This window comes from Cebidichthys violaceus, unplaced genomic scaffold, assembly GCF_023349555.1.
Source record: "Cebidichthys violaceus isolate CVI_PGR_0920_01 unplaced genomic scaffold, fCebVio1.0.p SCAF_15, whole genome shotgun sequence".
In the NCBI taxonomy this organism is placed as follows: domain Eukaryota; kingdom Metazoa; phylum Chordata; class Actinopteri; order Perciformes; family Stichaeidae; genus Cebidichthys; species Cebidichthys violaceus.
Window position 1 is genome coordinate 11670744 of NW_027176318.1, and position 16118 is coordinate 11686861.

Here is a 16118-nt window from a genome sequence, read left to right on the forward strand (position 1 = left end):
CTTTTTCTTTCTCATTGTTTGTCACCACTGTAATATCTGTAGACTCTTTTATTAGATGTCCTTTCTTTACATAGAATAGGTAATGTATTTCACGTGTGTGTAGAACATGTTTAGTGTTGCTGATCTGACATTAAACTGCAGTGAAAAAACACAGAGAGGCAAACACTACCTCTGCTTCACTGAAGGCGGCGAGCGAGAGCCCACGGGTCGGGTTGATGCTTGTTCTGTTGTTGCTCTTCTTCTACATTTCTCTTCTTCTACACTTCTCTTCTTCTTCTTATATTTTGCTTTGACCACAGAATTATAAGATTCAATATCCAAGCTTAAAAATGTGTCAAAACCAGTGAAATATGAACAAATCAACAGCAAGTCAACGTCGGACAGGTAAAGTAACCTTTTATGTGTTTGTTCTTCTCTTTATTCATCCGTGGTTGTTACACAGATTATCGAGGAATCTCACGATTTTCGCGGGCTCCGCTTCTGAAACGGAATCAAATATGTACCTTACGTGTGTGTGTGTGTGTGTGTGTGTGTGTGTGTGTGTGTGTGTGTGTGTGTGTGTGTGTGTGTGTGTGCAGGCTGCCAGTTGAATGGTGATTGAAGCTACTCTACTGGGTTCATATATTTATAAATCTGACTTATGTCAGTGCCTCACCAGCCACGAACCTTACCGCACGTCACTGACAGACTAGTTTTAGGAAGACGGCATCTTTCCTGCGGTGAACTAAAAGCCCATCGTCGCAGTACAGCAACTTATTGACCACAACTACAGTTTTACTTTGAAATGTACCCCGGAAATCGTCTGTTACCATACATCTGTGTATTGTTGACGGCTGAGAATCAAAGCTTATTAACGTGGTCATTAGTGTACACTGCCCCCCCAGTGGTCATAGTGTACAACTTCAGCGTTGTTTGTTATTGTATTTATTATTAGTGTGGTATTATATGTACTCACTGTAACCCTAAAAGGCAGGGGCAATCCTTTCAGGGCTGCTTATTGCACTAATTTTAATTATTATATTTCTTTATTTTGTCTGATAATACACAGTTTTGTAACATGTAGCGGTGGTATCTGCACTATCAACACTAATGGATACTTCTAAAGAATATAAATAAGTAATGATAGCATAACCGGTATCAATATCTATATAATTTACACTGAAGAATGTGTAATTGTATTATCTAACTGTGACTACTGTCAAGAAGCAGTTAACGTTGTCGTTTTATCATAATTTGTTAGTTCATTTCTGATTGATTCAGTTTGACAACTATGTTTTGAAAATATTCACCAGAAGTACTATTACGTAATCCTGTCAGCGTTGACGCTAGCTTGACGAATTTATTTTACTGCAGCTTTACACTTTGGCCGCTGGAGGGCACTAGACACTCATCATTTCACAATCATGACGAGTACAGAGTCAGTGATGAGCACTGCGTTACTTAAAACCTCCAGATTCATTTTCAGTGCAACTGAATAAAAGACTGAACGACTAAATAACTAATAAAGGAAGATATACAAATAAAAAGCCACACAATGACACATGTCATTCCTTTGTATTATTTAGAAAGGACAGAGAGTTGTGAGTCTTGTCCTCATATCTAACGTGTCCTGCGCTTCCGCTCCAAACAAACGCAGTACAGGCGGCAGAGCGGTGCAGACTGCGGCTGCAGCACAGACTTGCTATTCAAGCAGTCCTCTATATAAATTGCAGGGATTCACAACCAAGGCAATCAGCAGCCTGCAGCCTCTGTAGCAGTAGTGCAAGCATCTCTATCTCTGCGCTGTAAAGTAAATGCTGATCCGGCTACTAAATGCATATTATTGTATGTTATCGAGTCTGCTCTCTTTCAGTGAGGTACCGATATTTAATCGTTCTCACATTTCAGGTTTGTCGAATAGAGTCTCTGACATCGACACATTGGCATGCAGCGTTGTTGCTGTAAGTTTATTTTGAAAGGCCTAACCGGATGTTCAACGCTGTAATGCTGTTGGATGACACTTAAAAAATCCAGACACCTGTTGTTCAGAGAGGACGTCGCACGAAAATCTCTCCAACACACACACACACACACACACACACACACACACACACACACACACACACACACACAGAGTCAGAGTTACCGCCTACATCACACGCAGAGAGGAGGCAATTGAACCCGGTGGAGGCAGCAGGACAGAGAGGTTCGGGACGGCAGCGCGGAGGTTGTGGAATAAATTAGTCTTTTTCGAGACCGGCCGGCAGACACATTGAAGGACTTTTAAGGACCAAGACTTATTTGAGCTGAAATGTTTCAGGATCCGGCTGCAGGTGTGTAATTGTGTCTGATCATTTGTTTGTGTTGCTACAGAACAAACAGCTGTTGACGAGCACACGTTGAGGACAGAGGAGACGTTCCTCTAACGTTAGTCTGTGTGAGTTAGTTACGTTACGTTACTTTTTCACCACAACTCCGTCCACGTTTAGTAGCCTAACGGAACTTTTCACCGGCACACAGATGCTCTATATGTATAGATAGCGACGTTACGTTGTCCTCCAGTCCGAGCTACGTGAAGCACAGACGGTCACGTTCACCGAGCTCCAGTTCACCGAGCTCCAGTCAGACTGGTGGCAGAATATTTATTATAATAAATGTATATATATTATAATAATTATATTTATTATAATGAATGTATGTATTACAATAAATGTGTATATATATTATAATATTTATTATAATGATTGTACATAATATAATAAATGTGTATATATATATTATAATAATTATATTTATTATAATAAATGTATATATATACATTATAATAATTATGTGTATTATAATAAATGTGTATATATATTATAATAAACATTTATTATAATAAATGTATATATTTCATGACTTGCTTGGTAGAATGCGTTGATCGGACCTTCCTGACCTGCAGGTTTTAATGTCTCTGTATTCAACAACAATGAATAAATCATTCTATATTCATATTAACAGCAGTGTGGTGTTGGTTATTTAACGTGAGACTCAGTAGTGTAGAGGAGAGAATGTATTGAAGTCATTTCATCTTCTGTTTATTCATCGAGCTCTATAGAAACATTGATTTTGAGTTTGGCTTGTATTTTAATTATAATGTAATTATTGTTCTCATCAGTTACATAAACACGTTCACAGACTTTAGATGAATGCTTCATGTCCTAATTGAATATTTGATGTATTATAAGCCACACAGGCCCGGTGTTGATGTGGGTTACTCACAGTTAAAGACTGGTTCTGTCACATTGTAATTGGTGTCATTGTATTAAGATAGCTGTTAAGCAGAACAACAACTACTTGACTGAACTGTCCAGCAGACAGCAGCTCTGGTGAGGGTCTGCTGTTAACAGTGAAGCGGGTTACAGCAGTCCAGCTGTGCTCGTCTAGTCTGTCCTGCTAGAAACACATCTGGAGCCGCGTCACGCCCGCTGCGGTCAGTAATGGTCTTCTCTCTCTTTGGCAGACGCCTTCGTCCCTGTGGTGGTGCAGCGCTGGGTCTGAGAACGGGAGCTGAACTGCAGGATAACGGTCTCCAGGCCTAAGGGCCCCTGGACCAACAAGACATGCTGGCTGCCATGCTGCGCCAGAGTTCTGGTGGAGGATCGGGAGGCGGCAGCAGCAGCAACAGCGGCGGTGATGGCGGCGGCGGCGGTGGTGGTGGTGGAACCAAACTCTCTCTAGGCATCTCCCAACTCTCCAACTCCAGCTTGGGTTCTGCAGGCCCCGCCGGCGCGGGCCCCCGGGGGCCGGGCCGGGCCTCCAAGGGCGGCTCGGGGAGCTCGGACAGCCCAGATGTCGCCGCCTCGGACCCGATCTACATCATGCAGCTGGTCAGCGATGTGCGCAAGTTCGCTGACGTGCTTCTACAACTCAAAGAGGTGTTCAACTCCAAAGGTACGTAAAGGAGTGAACGCTGCAGTAACCCGCACCGCTTCATGTCATGTTCTGCTTATTTACTCTTCCTGCTGATGATCAAAAGAGGCCAACGCAACGTGCTCTTCTAACCAAGAACTCACTTACCTAACTTATCTAACACTCACCGCTGCTGTTGGATAATTACACCTGAAACATCCTGAGTTCTTGTTTCTCTGTTGCTTGTGATGATATGAACACACCAGTGTGGTTAAACCCTGCCCTCTCTGCTCTGTAGTTATTATTTCTGACTCATGAATAAGATGTGTAGTCTCTCACTATCTGAACGGGGTTGTACTGTCAGCACAGGCAGCAGGGATCTGTAGCGGGGCACAGCTATATATATATATATATATATATATATATATATATATATATATATATATATATATATATATATTGTGTACTCAGGCTCAGGTCTCTGCCAGCTCCGTCCCGCTGCGTCCTTGGCTGAGCGGTCAGTCACCGGTCTTATCTCCCTGTCAGTTTGGTTTTGTCCCTCCGTGTTTCTGTCCCTCACCGTGAAACATTCCCAACGTTTACCAAGTCTCTCTAAAAGCTGATAAATCTCTGCGCAGTCAGAATTCTCAATATTCTGGTGAGCTTTTTCCGGTCAACGTCGGCAGTAAATGCCCCTGAGAAGACGTGTTAATGTGACGTGATGAGGTTTACACTGTGTATGTGTGTGTATAACATTCTCTTTGACATGTTCAGAGCTACACAGAAGCCTCATTAAACAGCAGCAGGAACATTTAACTCCTGAAGCTCTTTCTACAGGATGAACCCTGTAAGGCTCTGACTAACAGGCTTCTCGTCATCGGTGATGAAATCGTTTCCAAACCGTAGTGGAGCTTAGAGACTCACTTGTGTTTGTGTGGGTGAGTATCACATTCCTGAATTTACATGTTCAGCGTTTGGCTTTTGGATCAGACCCAGATCTGTTAATCCCCAGACCTGGTAAGGCACGTCTAAATAGGAGTGGGTGAAGATGCATGCGGTGGTGCTGGTGGTACCTTTTTATCCCCCCCCATTACCACCGCGCCATGACTCCCTAACCCTGAAAGTAGGAGGAGTCCCGGGCTTTTGTTTTTAGCCTGGAGAGGTCAGTAAAGGTGCTTGACCCGGCTGGACTCGTCGGCGTTGCAGAGAATAGCACTTTCTTTTTCTCTTTAAGCTCCAGAGACTTTTCAGTGACCCGTCGGCACGCCGGGGATCAAAGCGGCAAGTCATCATGTGCAAGAGATCCACGTCTGCAGCTCTACGGGGACAGAAGCAGGCTTGATCCAAGCAAGACGCTTCCCCGGCTCCAGACTCAGTCGAGCGTTGAAGAACCTCAGATACAGTTGTTCTTTTGCTCTGTTCAAAGTGATCGACACCAGCATGGACACACACAGGTTGTTGTTATGTGCCACGGCTGCATAGCTGTCATACTCAACACTTTGCCCTCTGCTCGTTACTAAGAAACCGGTTTTATAATCTCTCTTCAAATAACAGCTTCAGAACATCACACCTTAAATGGGCTAAAAGAGAATTAACTCGGGACAAAGAGTTCAGCGACTGTCCGCTGCACACAATTATGTTGTTCGCTCAATTATGCAAATGCGGTGGCTGAGATGCCGACGCATGATTGTGAGAGTGTTTCCATTAGCGGGCTAATTTTGGCTAAATACAGGAAAGGGCAGATTTGGGGAAACGGGCTGATTACGTTGTAGAAAACAGAGGAAAGCAGCAAAGAGACCGTTGTGTCTCCAAGGAATCTCAAAACGGCACAGGATGTTTGAGAAGCCTCTGATGTTGACACTGGGACTCCCTTGATCCCATGCAGACCTCGTGTGGAGATCTGTGGATCTCATCTTCTGTGGTCCGGATCGAGGAGGTCCGTGCTTGTCGTCGATGAGCGTCTTCAAAGTGTCTGTTGAGGGAGAACCTCTCTTCAGCGGAGCCTGCTAGCAGATTGTTGGGAGTCACTGGCTTGTGCTGTGATTAGATGTGATTTAAATCCTCTAATTTATGAGCGTATTGTCTCTGCAGCGCTTCACAATAGCTCAAACCTCTCATTACCCCGGCCGCTCACCGGGCCCTGTTTTACAACGCGGGGCCGATGGTCGAGCTCAATATTCAGCTTGGATTCTCGCAGCGGTGTGAGTCACGCTCCCATTGTCCCAGGCTTCTGCACACTGGCATGCTGCTGCTAACCGGCAGCTCTTGCAGAAATGATTCTTTCCCAAGTCGAGAATAGCTGTGGCCTGTGGGATTCCTCCCTGTGTGAGGGGGGGGGGGGGGGGCAGCAATGCATCAACCTTAAATGGCAATTATAGCAGCGTTGCTGCTCATTTGTGGTTTGAGGCAATGACGCATGACTGCACATTGTTTATGCGCTGTCGATGTTTCCCAGATATTTGTGTTCTTGACATTGTGACCTCATGTGGAGGGATTATTATTTATATATATTATTATTATTATTTTTATTATTATTAAGATTGGTCTTAACTGGGGTCACAGCGGACGTTTGGGGACCAGGCGAGCCGTGGACCTGGTCCCTGTGTGGATGAGTCCTCTGAAGCGCCTCCATCACAGATAACAGAAACATCTGGCCCCAGCGTGTCCCCGTTCAACATGGTCTATTTTAGGACCGAGGTTGTGCTGTTGTGTTGGTTTGACTGGGACAGGTGTGTCATCACCCTGCCGAACATAGCGATGGCTGACTGTGTGTGCGTCAGCTGCTTAGGAATGAACACGCATCAATACAGGTGGACAGGGTGTCTCACTTCATGACGACAGGATATTGATATCGAGTTGTAACAGGTCCGATGTGTGACATTCCTGTCAGCTTCATGCTGTTCCTGTTTGTCCTCTCTGTTGTTTTTCTCTTACGTGGATTGCGTTTGGATACATTGTCTCCTCTGTGATCTGCATCTTCCCGGGACATCTTAAGTGAAATTTGCATATTCTCAGCCACAGTTTCACCTCACGGCACCGTCTACCTCCCTCGTCTCAATGCTGTGCAATCCCACCAGGCCTCCTTCCCAGCATGGCTGTGGAGTAAGCATGGGAGCTCCATCATCATTACTCACACTTTTTGTCAGCGTTAATATGTGACTCGTACTTGTATCAGCTGTGTGAGTCACAGCGCACTGACTCATACGTGTCCCCAAGTAGATCAGTACGTCTTTGTGAATGCAGGAATCTGGGTTCTAATGATTAACAGGTTTCTGCTAGAACGGTCCGCAGGTGTCGTGTAATGTTCTTCACTGTAATGCACCTGAGCACTCGCATGAGCTGCAGTCTGATGTCAGAGAGCCAGACATGTTTTCTGTCTTCTTAGTCTTCACATCATTGGCAGTAAAGAAACGGGAACAATGGCTGCATTGATGTTAAACTTTAGTTGCATGTTTGGCTTCATTGTTGAAATGTGCGGTGGGAAACGAGCGCTTTTCCTCTCTTTGGAAGCCTGTTGAGTGTTGTGCAGAGATGCTAAAGCTTTGTGGGAAAGTGATTCTGGTCTGGGTCCTCTGAGAGAATGCCTAAATGCTATTTTAGCGATTTGTATCCTAAATCACCCCTTGTGAAATACCAGCCTAAAATTAGCCCTGCTTGGGCTTTTCACTGACCGTCCCAGGCCTTCTTAATGGCTGTAGCTGTGCTGTGTTTAGACAGTCTGTCCCACTGGGTCTGGGATCCTCTGTAAAGCACTGCAAGCTTCTTCTTTCCTCCACAAAGTTCCTTTTATGGTTCTTTTACTGCGCCCGCATTTAAAGCCTCTGTAAATTACCTCAAGCACAAGACAACCAGCCTTCCTTCCTTTAAAGTCTTCTCTTGAAGATCAAGTTACATTGGGTTTTTTTTTTTTGGAAGTCTTGATTTAATCATACTCTGTACACTTATCTAGCCAACTAAGCTGCCTAACAGGATTTATTACATTACCTTAATTGTTTTGGGCTGATCTCTGTTTAAAAGCGCGGCTATTGTCTTAACATTAGTTGCATTGCTAGGAGTAGATCTTTGGATTGCTGCTGCCTGGGATTAAAGTGCAGAGTGTCGTGACATATGGACATATGGCAGCTCCATGTAATCCCCTCTGACTGAGGGAAGAAACCACGGAATCATAAACTAGCTGAAAATCTTCTTGTCACGCTGCATACAGGTGGCAAAACCATGTTGACATGTCAAGTTTAATTGCCCGACTGCACTCTGAGATTTGCACGTTGTTTTCAAGTTGTAACCCAAGTGAGCTCCCTCTCTGTGTGTTTCTCTCCTTCCTTCCCTCGGGGGAGATTTACGGTTATGGCCACTGTTTTTAGCCGGGACAGCTTTGTTCCAGGAGGCTGTCGATGTCTGCCCCACACTAAGATAAAGCTTCAGGATTCCCACACTGCGAATGAGAAGCCAAGGACTGGGGGCTCTGATGAGGGGCTGTACTTTAGAAAGCCAGCGCTGAAGCGTCTGTGAAGTAACGGGGATGTTGAGTATGGAAGCGCTCTCAGTGTTGGGGATGGCAGATTAACCAACAGCCATTTGGTTGTGTGATCAGAAGACCTCCCCGCGTCCGCCTTGGATTAAGGCTTTGAAACAAAGATCTGAATAAGATTAAATGGCTCTTGAATGTGCAGCCGCTATCCCTGCGTTGGTTTAAAGTCCTCTAGGATTAGACTAGGCAGCCTTTATTAAACAAATAAAGCAAATGATGCATTCTTTTGATTTAGAAACATCCACTGCAAAATGTCCTTAATTTACTTTTGACAATTTTTGTGACTTTTGATAACTCATTTGTCATCAAATCTTTTCTTTTCTGTTGTTGAATCTTTGACAAACTGCTACTCTGACTCTTGTTCTGCTAACTGGCTGTATTAGATTAGGTTTTTGTAGGAGATGCATCTTTCTGTGTATAAAGTAGAGGACTCTAAACATGCATTGCACTTGAAATAAGCCTGACCCGTTCTTAGATCAGCAAACGTGATGTAGATCACAAATCCCTCCATCAAGAAGCAAAACCATGGGCTGCCCTGATCTCCTTGAGTTTATGTGTTTTGTAATGTAAGAGCATATCCATGTTCACTGTCTAGTCACTGTAACTGTCTTTGGTGAGTCAGCTCACCAAAGGGACAATTTGTGCAGAAGCGTCATCAGCCATAGTAAACTGGTTAGCTGGCGTAGTTGACCGTTGCTTTTTTCGGCGAGGTACGTGGTGGGGTTTATCGTGCTCATGTCATGTGGAAAACCACACGGCCAAAGGACACAGACACTAGCCTGACTGTGTTTACTCTGGTCATGACACAGACGTCCCAGCCTCCATATTCACTGGCGTTGGAGTGAGATTTTTGGTAAATAGTTTGTAATGTGCTGTGCGGCGAGGGGCTATTCTGAGCATAATTGGCCTTGTTTTTCACCGCAGCCAACCTTAGGGCATGCTTTTGCATGTGCGCGGGGCAGCCCCACGCTGTGCACGGCTCATCACTCGTTAAAGACCAGTGGAGCTGATGGGGAGGAGAGGAGGATAGCCAACCGCTGTCTTTGTCCACAACATTCTGGATGTTTAGGAACCCAGTGGCTGTGCTCAGTGAAAGGAACAGAGTCCCCCGTTTGATGTGGAGGTAGGCAGACTGAGCGTGAAGCAGAGCCAGGACCAATTGCAGTCTGTCCTATCCTGTGAGGCTCAGATTAGGCCCCATTGGGGCGTAGAAAGGGCAAGCGAGGAAAGTGGACCTATTGGGGTGTGATTGAACTTGCCAAAGCGTACGAAACACACGCAGCAATGCCCTTGTCACTCTCCTGAAGCTGCTTCTCCGGACTGATTATGGCTTCCTGGAACAAACCGTGTCTTTTCATCTAACCAATTGTAAGGACAGAATGTGGGAGCTTCTCAGTCCGCATATTTCATAACTGGCAATGAATGGAGGAAGGGCTCACATACGCAGGAGGCCACATGGCTTTAGATGTTTAGTCCCTTTCACAGGACTAGCAGGCGTCGATCAGCCCTGAATACCTTCACTCCCATGTAAGGCCAGTCTGAAGCTGTTAATTGTAACCATGGTAAGAAACAAAACAGTGCCATGTGCACTAGTTCTTGAATTCTTCATATTCTTCTTTATCTTCCAACTGAACCTATTCTTAAAATGCTGTCCCAATTCCCTTCTTATAAACATATTTCCAAATGAAAGCCGTGACAGTTATGAGAGGAAGTGTTTCTAGTGCAAGCTTTCAATCACACAAAGCCAGTTCTCTCAGGATTAGGACGCAAGTAAAGCTAAACAGTGTCCTCTTGTTCTCAATGTTTGTCCCTCCCAACCTCAGCCCCCTCACCTCCCACTTCTGCCTCTTGACAGGTATACTAAAGGGGCCCATCTTTGTACTTGGTGGACAGCTTTCCTCCCACCTCTCTGGCCTGCTGATGTTCCTTTGCCTGCATTGCACATCTTGGGGAGCAACTGTAGTCTCTTCAGCCTAATGCCTGACCAGTTTGGCTGGCGGCTCGAGGTTTGCGCGGTGGGGGGATTTGCAGTTTCTCTTAAAGAAAGCATAGTTGGAATGCCAACCTTCAGAGCTTTGCATCAACAGTAGGCGCGGCGGCGGTGGTGGCGGTGGTGTAGGTGGTGATGTGGTGATGTGGGGGGGGGGTATCCAGAGAGAGAGGCTGCCTGTCTTTCCTCACTGTGACAGACAGTTCCAAAGAGAAATGAAAGAGGGGGGAAAACAAATGATTCACTCTGCACTGGGCATCTCATTTATATGCGAACAACTAAAGAGAGAAATATCCGAGGGTAACGTGTCTGTTGACTAAACGGAGATCTTGGAACATTTTGGATTTAAGGATGATTGTCAATTCTTTATTGGATCTTTCTTACTGATTTTTGCGATGTGTCGTTATATCTTCCTCTCTCGTAGTCAAACTTGACGTCATGGCTTTTCCTAACTTCAGCCTCCATTATGCATAATTTTTCACTTACTTTGGGTCCTCTGAGCTAACGGCTAACAAGCCTCACAAAGGCAGTGGCCTGCAGAGTGGGAACATAAAAGCCCCCCACCTAGGTGGAAGGTGCTGTGTGTCTAGCCTGGGGCTCTTTTTTTAAACACCAGCTCTTTGTGCATGCAGTCATGGGAAAAAGAGCTTCAAAGGTGAAACAACAGGGAACGCTTCGGCATGAGCATAGCAGTCTGGGAAGGCAAAGTTCTGCTGCCTTTTACCAGCTGCATGTAATCTGCTAATCCGTCGAGTGGACTGCCGGTGGTCTGTCGACAGAGGTGGACCAGGGCCACTGACCACAGGAAGCATGTTGGAGGGATGTGTGGGCCACCCATCGCAGTGACCCTGCCCAAGTGTCAAAGGTTAAGTGGACCCATTTTGCGAGACCCCCTTATAGTCAGGACAATAGGTCAAATTTGGACTGAAACAATAAGGAGTTTTTTAGCAACGCACATCAATGCCTTATTAAAGATGCGGTGCTGGTGAGTGGGTAATATGAAAGAATGTGGCATTTCACCCTGTGCCATTGAAGAAGAATCCATTTGAACAAAGCAGAGGTTATTGAGTCACGTAGTGATTGATTGAAACATTTGGTTGCTTGTCTTTTGAAGAAGGAGCCCCTTGAAACCTAGCCACACCACAGCTTCTGATGAATGCACACTTTCTTAGAAACATCTGCCACTACAGAGTTCTGTTTGGATATTAAGGGGTGAGCAGCTGGAATGTCCAGCTGTGGTCTGACTCAATAGGACACATTGAGAGGTTTTGATTGACACTGGTCATGGCTAGCCTGTCCAACATCCTCTTTAGCCCCCTCTGCCATGAACCGCTTTCATTTGATCGGACCTCCGCAGACCCAGTTGTGACATGTTTAGTGATTTCACACTTGCTTTGTGAAAATAAGCACCCCTCCGTTCCCTCAAATGTTGTGAAGCATTGATAATACATTGCTCCCATGATTTGCAATGCATGACTGAGCATAGCTAGAGCCAGAGCGAGAGGAATGTTGCCAAGTCATATTGTGTCAGGCCCGAGTTGAAGTTCTGTGCCTCAAAGAATCAAGTCAGTGATGCTAAGTCTCCAAACTGAGACGCTTCCTCATGGTGCACATCAACAAAAAGATGTTTCTACACTGAGTGTTCCAAACCTTTTCACATTGAATGCTTGGGTCTAATGTACGTTGTCCTTGCCTAAATACCAAAACAACAGTGTAAAGACTACATGCAACCATGCAGGTTATTATTGGGCCTGCTTAAAGGCTTCTACATGGGTGAGATACCATCTACAATGTACCACTTTAGTGGCCTGTCGTTCAGCGGTGAGGAATATGGAGCTCTGAATAGTACTCTGGCTCCAGGTTTCATGGCTCCAACATCGCCTCCCCACATACTGCATAGACTACATCAACTACCGTGAGTGTATGGCCTTATCTTTGTATATGTGTAGCTCCAGAGTCTCTGCTCCAGAAGAGCATCAGAATGTTTTGGTATTGAGGTGTCATCTCGATGGTGAGCGATCCGACAGTGTTTTCATTATGGATCCCCCTCCACCCCTCGCTCCCGCAACTCCCGTCCCCGCTCCCAAACAAGAGGCTGGAATGTTGGGTTTCCATGACGCTAATGAAGTAAAAACCTGGCAATGTCTTACTGGCAGCCCCAGAGCAGCTCCTGATCCGCGGCCTCCTTCTCATCAGGTCTGATCCCTCTGTAGCCTTCATTCACCAGGGCTTATTATGCCCAGGAATGTCTCTCACTCGCTCCTTCTCTCATAACCCCCACTACAGCAGGGATGTGGGGTGCAGGGGTAAATTTGGGACAAATCCCAAGGGAGCGTACAGCCCCAAATACCCCCCCCCCCCCTCCCCCCTCGATACCAACCAAAACTCCTCCCCTATCACTCTGACCACTAACCATCACACATGGACAAAGACGCACACACACAAACACACACACTCCAATCCCTCTTTCCCGTGAAAAGTGAAAAGCTGCCGTTGTGATTTATTGTTCCATAAATGCTTCATGTGGCAGGCCCATGAGGCGACCAGCCCACTGTTTGCTATTGGCCCCAGGGACAATAGGGAGTTTTCGGCACTTAAACAAGTCCTCATGCAAAACTCGGTGGTCTTCCCAGGGGAACGCAGAGCGATCTTCCCAGCAGTTTGTTTGTTTTCCATTTTTCAGATGGCTGATATTTGCCAATTGAAACATCTTCTGACATTGAAACTTTTTCCACCAAATTTTCCTTTCCAAACTTTATGTTTCCCGGCAACACCGCTGCTGAAACATCAGTCAGACGCTCCGCTAACCGCCCCTCCCCGGTGGGAACGAGTCTTCTTCTTTGTGTCTCGTGCAGAATGGCGGTCGAAGGGTTAAATCATCAGTCTCTGTACATTACCCTGTGTCCTGCTGGGCCGGTGGACGCAACCATAATGTCTTGCTAATTAGCCTTCATTTAGGATGGTCCAATAGGCCACACAACCGCCATTGAAGACTGGAGCCCATGGAGCTTTGCAAAGGAAGACCCTCTGTCTCGTGGGCATTCATGGTTTAGGCTTGTCCTTAATAAACCTCTAGCTGGCCCAGGCTCGGTGCCTCCAGGACTCTGGATTCGGTTACTCGGTCGATGAATGGGGTGTATAGCCTGTGTAGGGATGATTTAGGCCATTGTGTGTTTTTGTCATTGAAAGGATAATGTCCATAAATGGGATCTAAACTGACCAGGACCAATTAAGGGCTTAAGGGTTGAAGCGGCTCATTGTAAACTTTGACCCTCATCAAATTATTGTGGGTCCAGGTCTCTGTGTGAGGCTGTGGGAAGACTGGTTCTGTTACAGTAAAGGATTAACACTGCACAAACAGTACGTTAAAGGAAGTGTATATATGAAATATGTGTTTAATATTAAATATAATACTGTGGAGTCTTTTGTTTTTAAAATGTTGCATTAAACAACAATACAATCTGCTTAATGTGTGTTTCCTGTAAATGCAGACTTCCTGTTAAGTATTTTAAGACTTTGTTTCATTTGAGCCAGTGTACATCATTCAAAAGGTTTGTTTTGGGAGCTGAATACATGTCATACCACTACACAATCACTTGGCACATTCTTTCTCTTTTACACGAGATTGTAATTGGAAAATGTCTGAATCTGTACGTAGTCATGAGGGCCCAATGAGGAGAATGACCTTCTCTGTACGCTCATTTGCATTGATTGTATAGACGACGTTTTGAGTCTCAGTTTGATGTGTGGTTGTGCCAGAAGCACAACGCTGGCCCTTTTCCTGCCTCGTGGGGAGTTGGGCAGCTGAAACAAAAGGACGAGAGGCTTTCATCATCAAAAACCACTAGGTCCTTGGCACTAGAAGGAGCCGTGCACGACATCTGATGAAGATGGATGGAGATGGTCGCTATGGTGAAGGATAGGACTCTCCAGGTCCTGAAGCTTTTGGCAAGCTAGAGGCAATGGGGCATGTTGGCATGGGGTAGTTCATGTGGTAGTGGAACAGTCTGGGATCTGTGCCTGTCTTATGTAATCATTGGGGTGTGTGTGTGTGTGTGTGTGTGTGTGTGTGTGTGTGTGTGTGTGTGTGTGTGTGTGTGTGTGTGTGTGTGTGTGTGGTTACATTGAAGCCACCTTGCAGTGTTGTTTCTCCGAGTCATTGCACCTCACCCACTCACTCCAGCTCGTTGGGTGTATGTTAAGTGGCCCATTGTTGGTTTGCAGGGTGTGCTGACTGAATGCATTGAAGTTGTCAGTAAAGCAGCAACATGTATGGCCATTATCATTCACATTCATTGAGAGAAGAGAGGCTGCCTGCCAGAGTGCTATAAGGAAGTTGAAACACGTAAATATAAGTATATAAGTGTGGCGCTCTGCAGCATTTAGATGACAGTTGGGGGGGATTTTGTACCTGCACATTTCCTGCGCTTCACACTGGTTGTTAGGTTATTGTTGTGACCTGTTGGTCAAATTTGAACTTGTCACCTGCTGGTCAGTTGCTGGTCAGTTGGCTGGATTTCCGGGCCAGGACTCGGCTAGCATTGTCATGGCGGCCACACAGACGCAGCATTATTAGCCCCACTGGCGGCACTATTTGTCCCGCTCCAAAAAAGAGGGCTAATGAATAAAAGACTAAAAGGGAGACAGCTAAAGTCTTTCTGATCCCCCTACCATGAAGGGGTAATCCAGGGGGGATCGTCAGCACAAAATGTGGCTTTGACTGCCTGTGTGTGTGTGTGTGTGTGTGTGTGTGTGTGTGTGTGTGTGTGTGTGTGTGTGTGTGTGTGTGTGTGTGTGATGCCATGCTAGCTGTGACACTACCCTGCAGTGCTCAATATGTTTCTAGTGAGTAGTTAAAACACCTGAACCGTAGTTCCTGTGCTCGTTTTCCTTTCCTCATTCATGACCTCATTCTTCAATGGTATCAAGATTCTTCAATGGTATCAAGAGCACATTATCAAGGTCAGCTGATAGCGTAGTGCTTGTTGTTCCTTTGTGTAAATGAAGGTGACTCACTCACTCACTCACTCACTGTTGCTAAAGTCACATCTACTCCTCACAACCACATACCTGAGATGTTTCCTTTGGTTAACTAACTAACCAACTGCTAATTGCAGACAGATAGCACAGCTATAGCTCTTTGTGTAGGTTTGCTGAGTTGTGTGCAATCCCTACGCCGTCGCTACCATTTGTCTGTGCAGCTCCACCATAAAGCAATCTGTCATGGCTGCCACGGTCACTCTTTCAGCCAACAAAGCTGGAATGTCATGCAGTAATCCTCTTTTCCAATGAGGTTGCACCGTTCATGTAAAGCAGGGAGAGTTCTAAATGGCTGGGTTCTCGGTTCGGTCTGCTCGGGTTTTATAGTCATTGTTAAGTCCCATCATTTTTCAGACTGACGACACAATTCATGGCAGGAGATAGTACATTGAAAGGCCTTTCACGCCGCATGTTCTATAGCATAACAAACCTGGCCAATGGCTCAGTGACGTGTAGCAGAGAAGCACTGGGCGACACTGCTCTCTTATCATCTCATGGGTCAAAGGTTAACCAGGCTAATGGATCATGATGTAGTAGCTGCCAGTGAGGTTTCAGTGGACACTGTCGGACCATATTTTTACTGTCTTCACCAATTCATCATGTTAAACGGTTAATTGACAGCCACACTGTGCTTATTACAAGATGAATGCGACGTATACATTAACACTAAAAGTGTCTTTATAACCT

At 45.6% G+C, this 16118-nt stretch overlaps 1 protein-coding gene across 2 annotated transcripts in view; it reads left to right on the plus strand.

Moving 5' to 3' along the window:
* Window positions 1-2061: 2061 nt before the first annotated feature.
* The window catches only part of arhgap29a (Rho GTPase activating protein 29a), a 30671-nt gene continuing 16614 nt past the window's right edge, over window positions 2062-16118 (plus strand). Inside the window, exons 1-2 of one of the 2 annotated variants that reach the window (XM_068710072.1) lie at window positions 2062-2312; window positions 3485-3915. In XM_068710072.1, the coding sequence (XP_068566173.1) occupies window positions 3585-3915 (331 nt within the window). In that variant the 5' untranslated portion in view covers window positions 2062-2312; window positions 3485-3584. The remainder of the gene's footprint in view (window positions 2313-3484; window positions 3916-16118) is intronic. The other variant, XM_068710071.1, reaches the window with a different exon arrangement.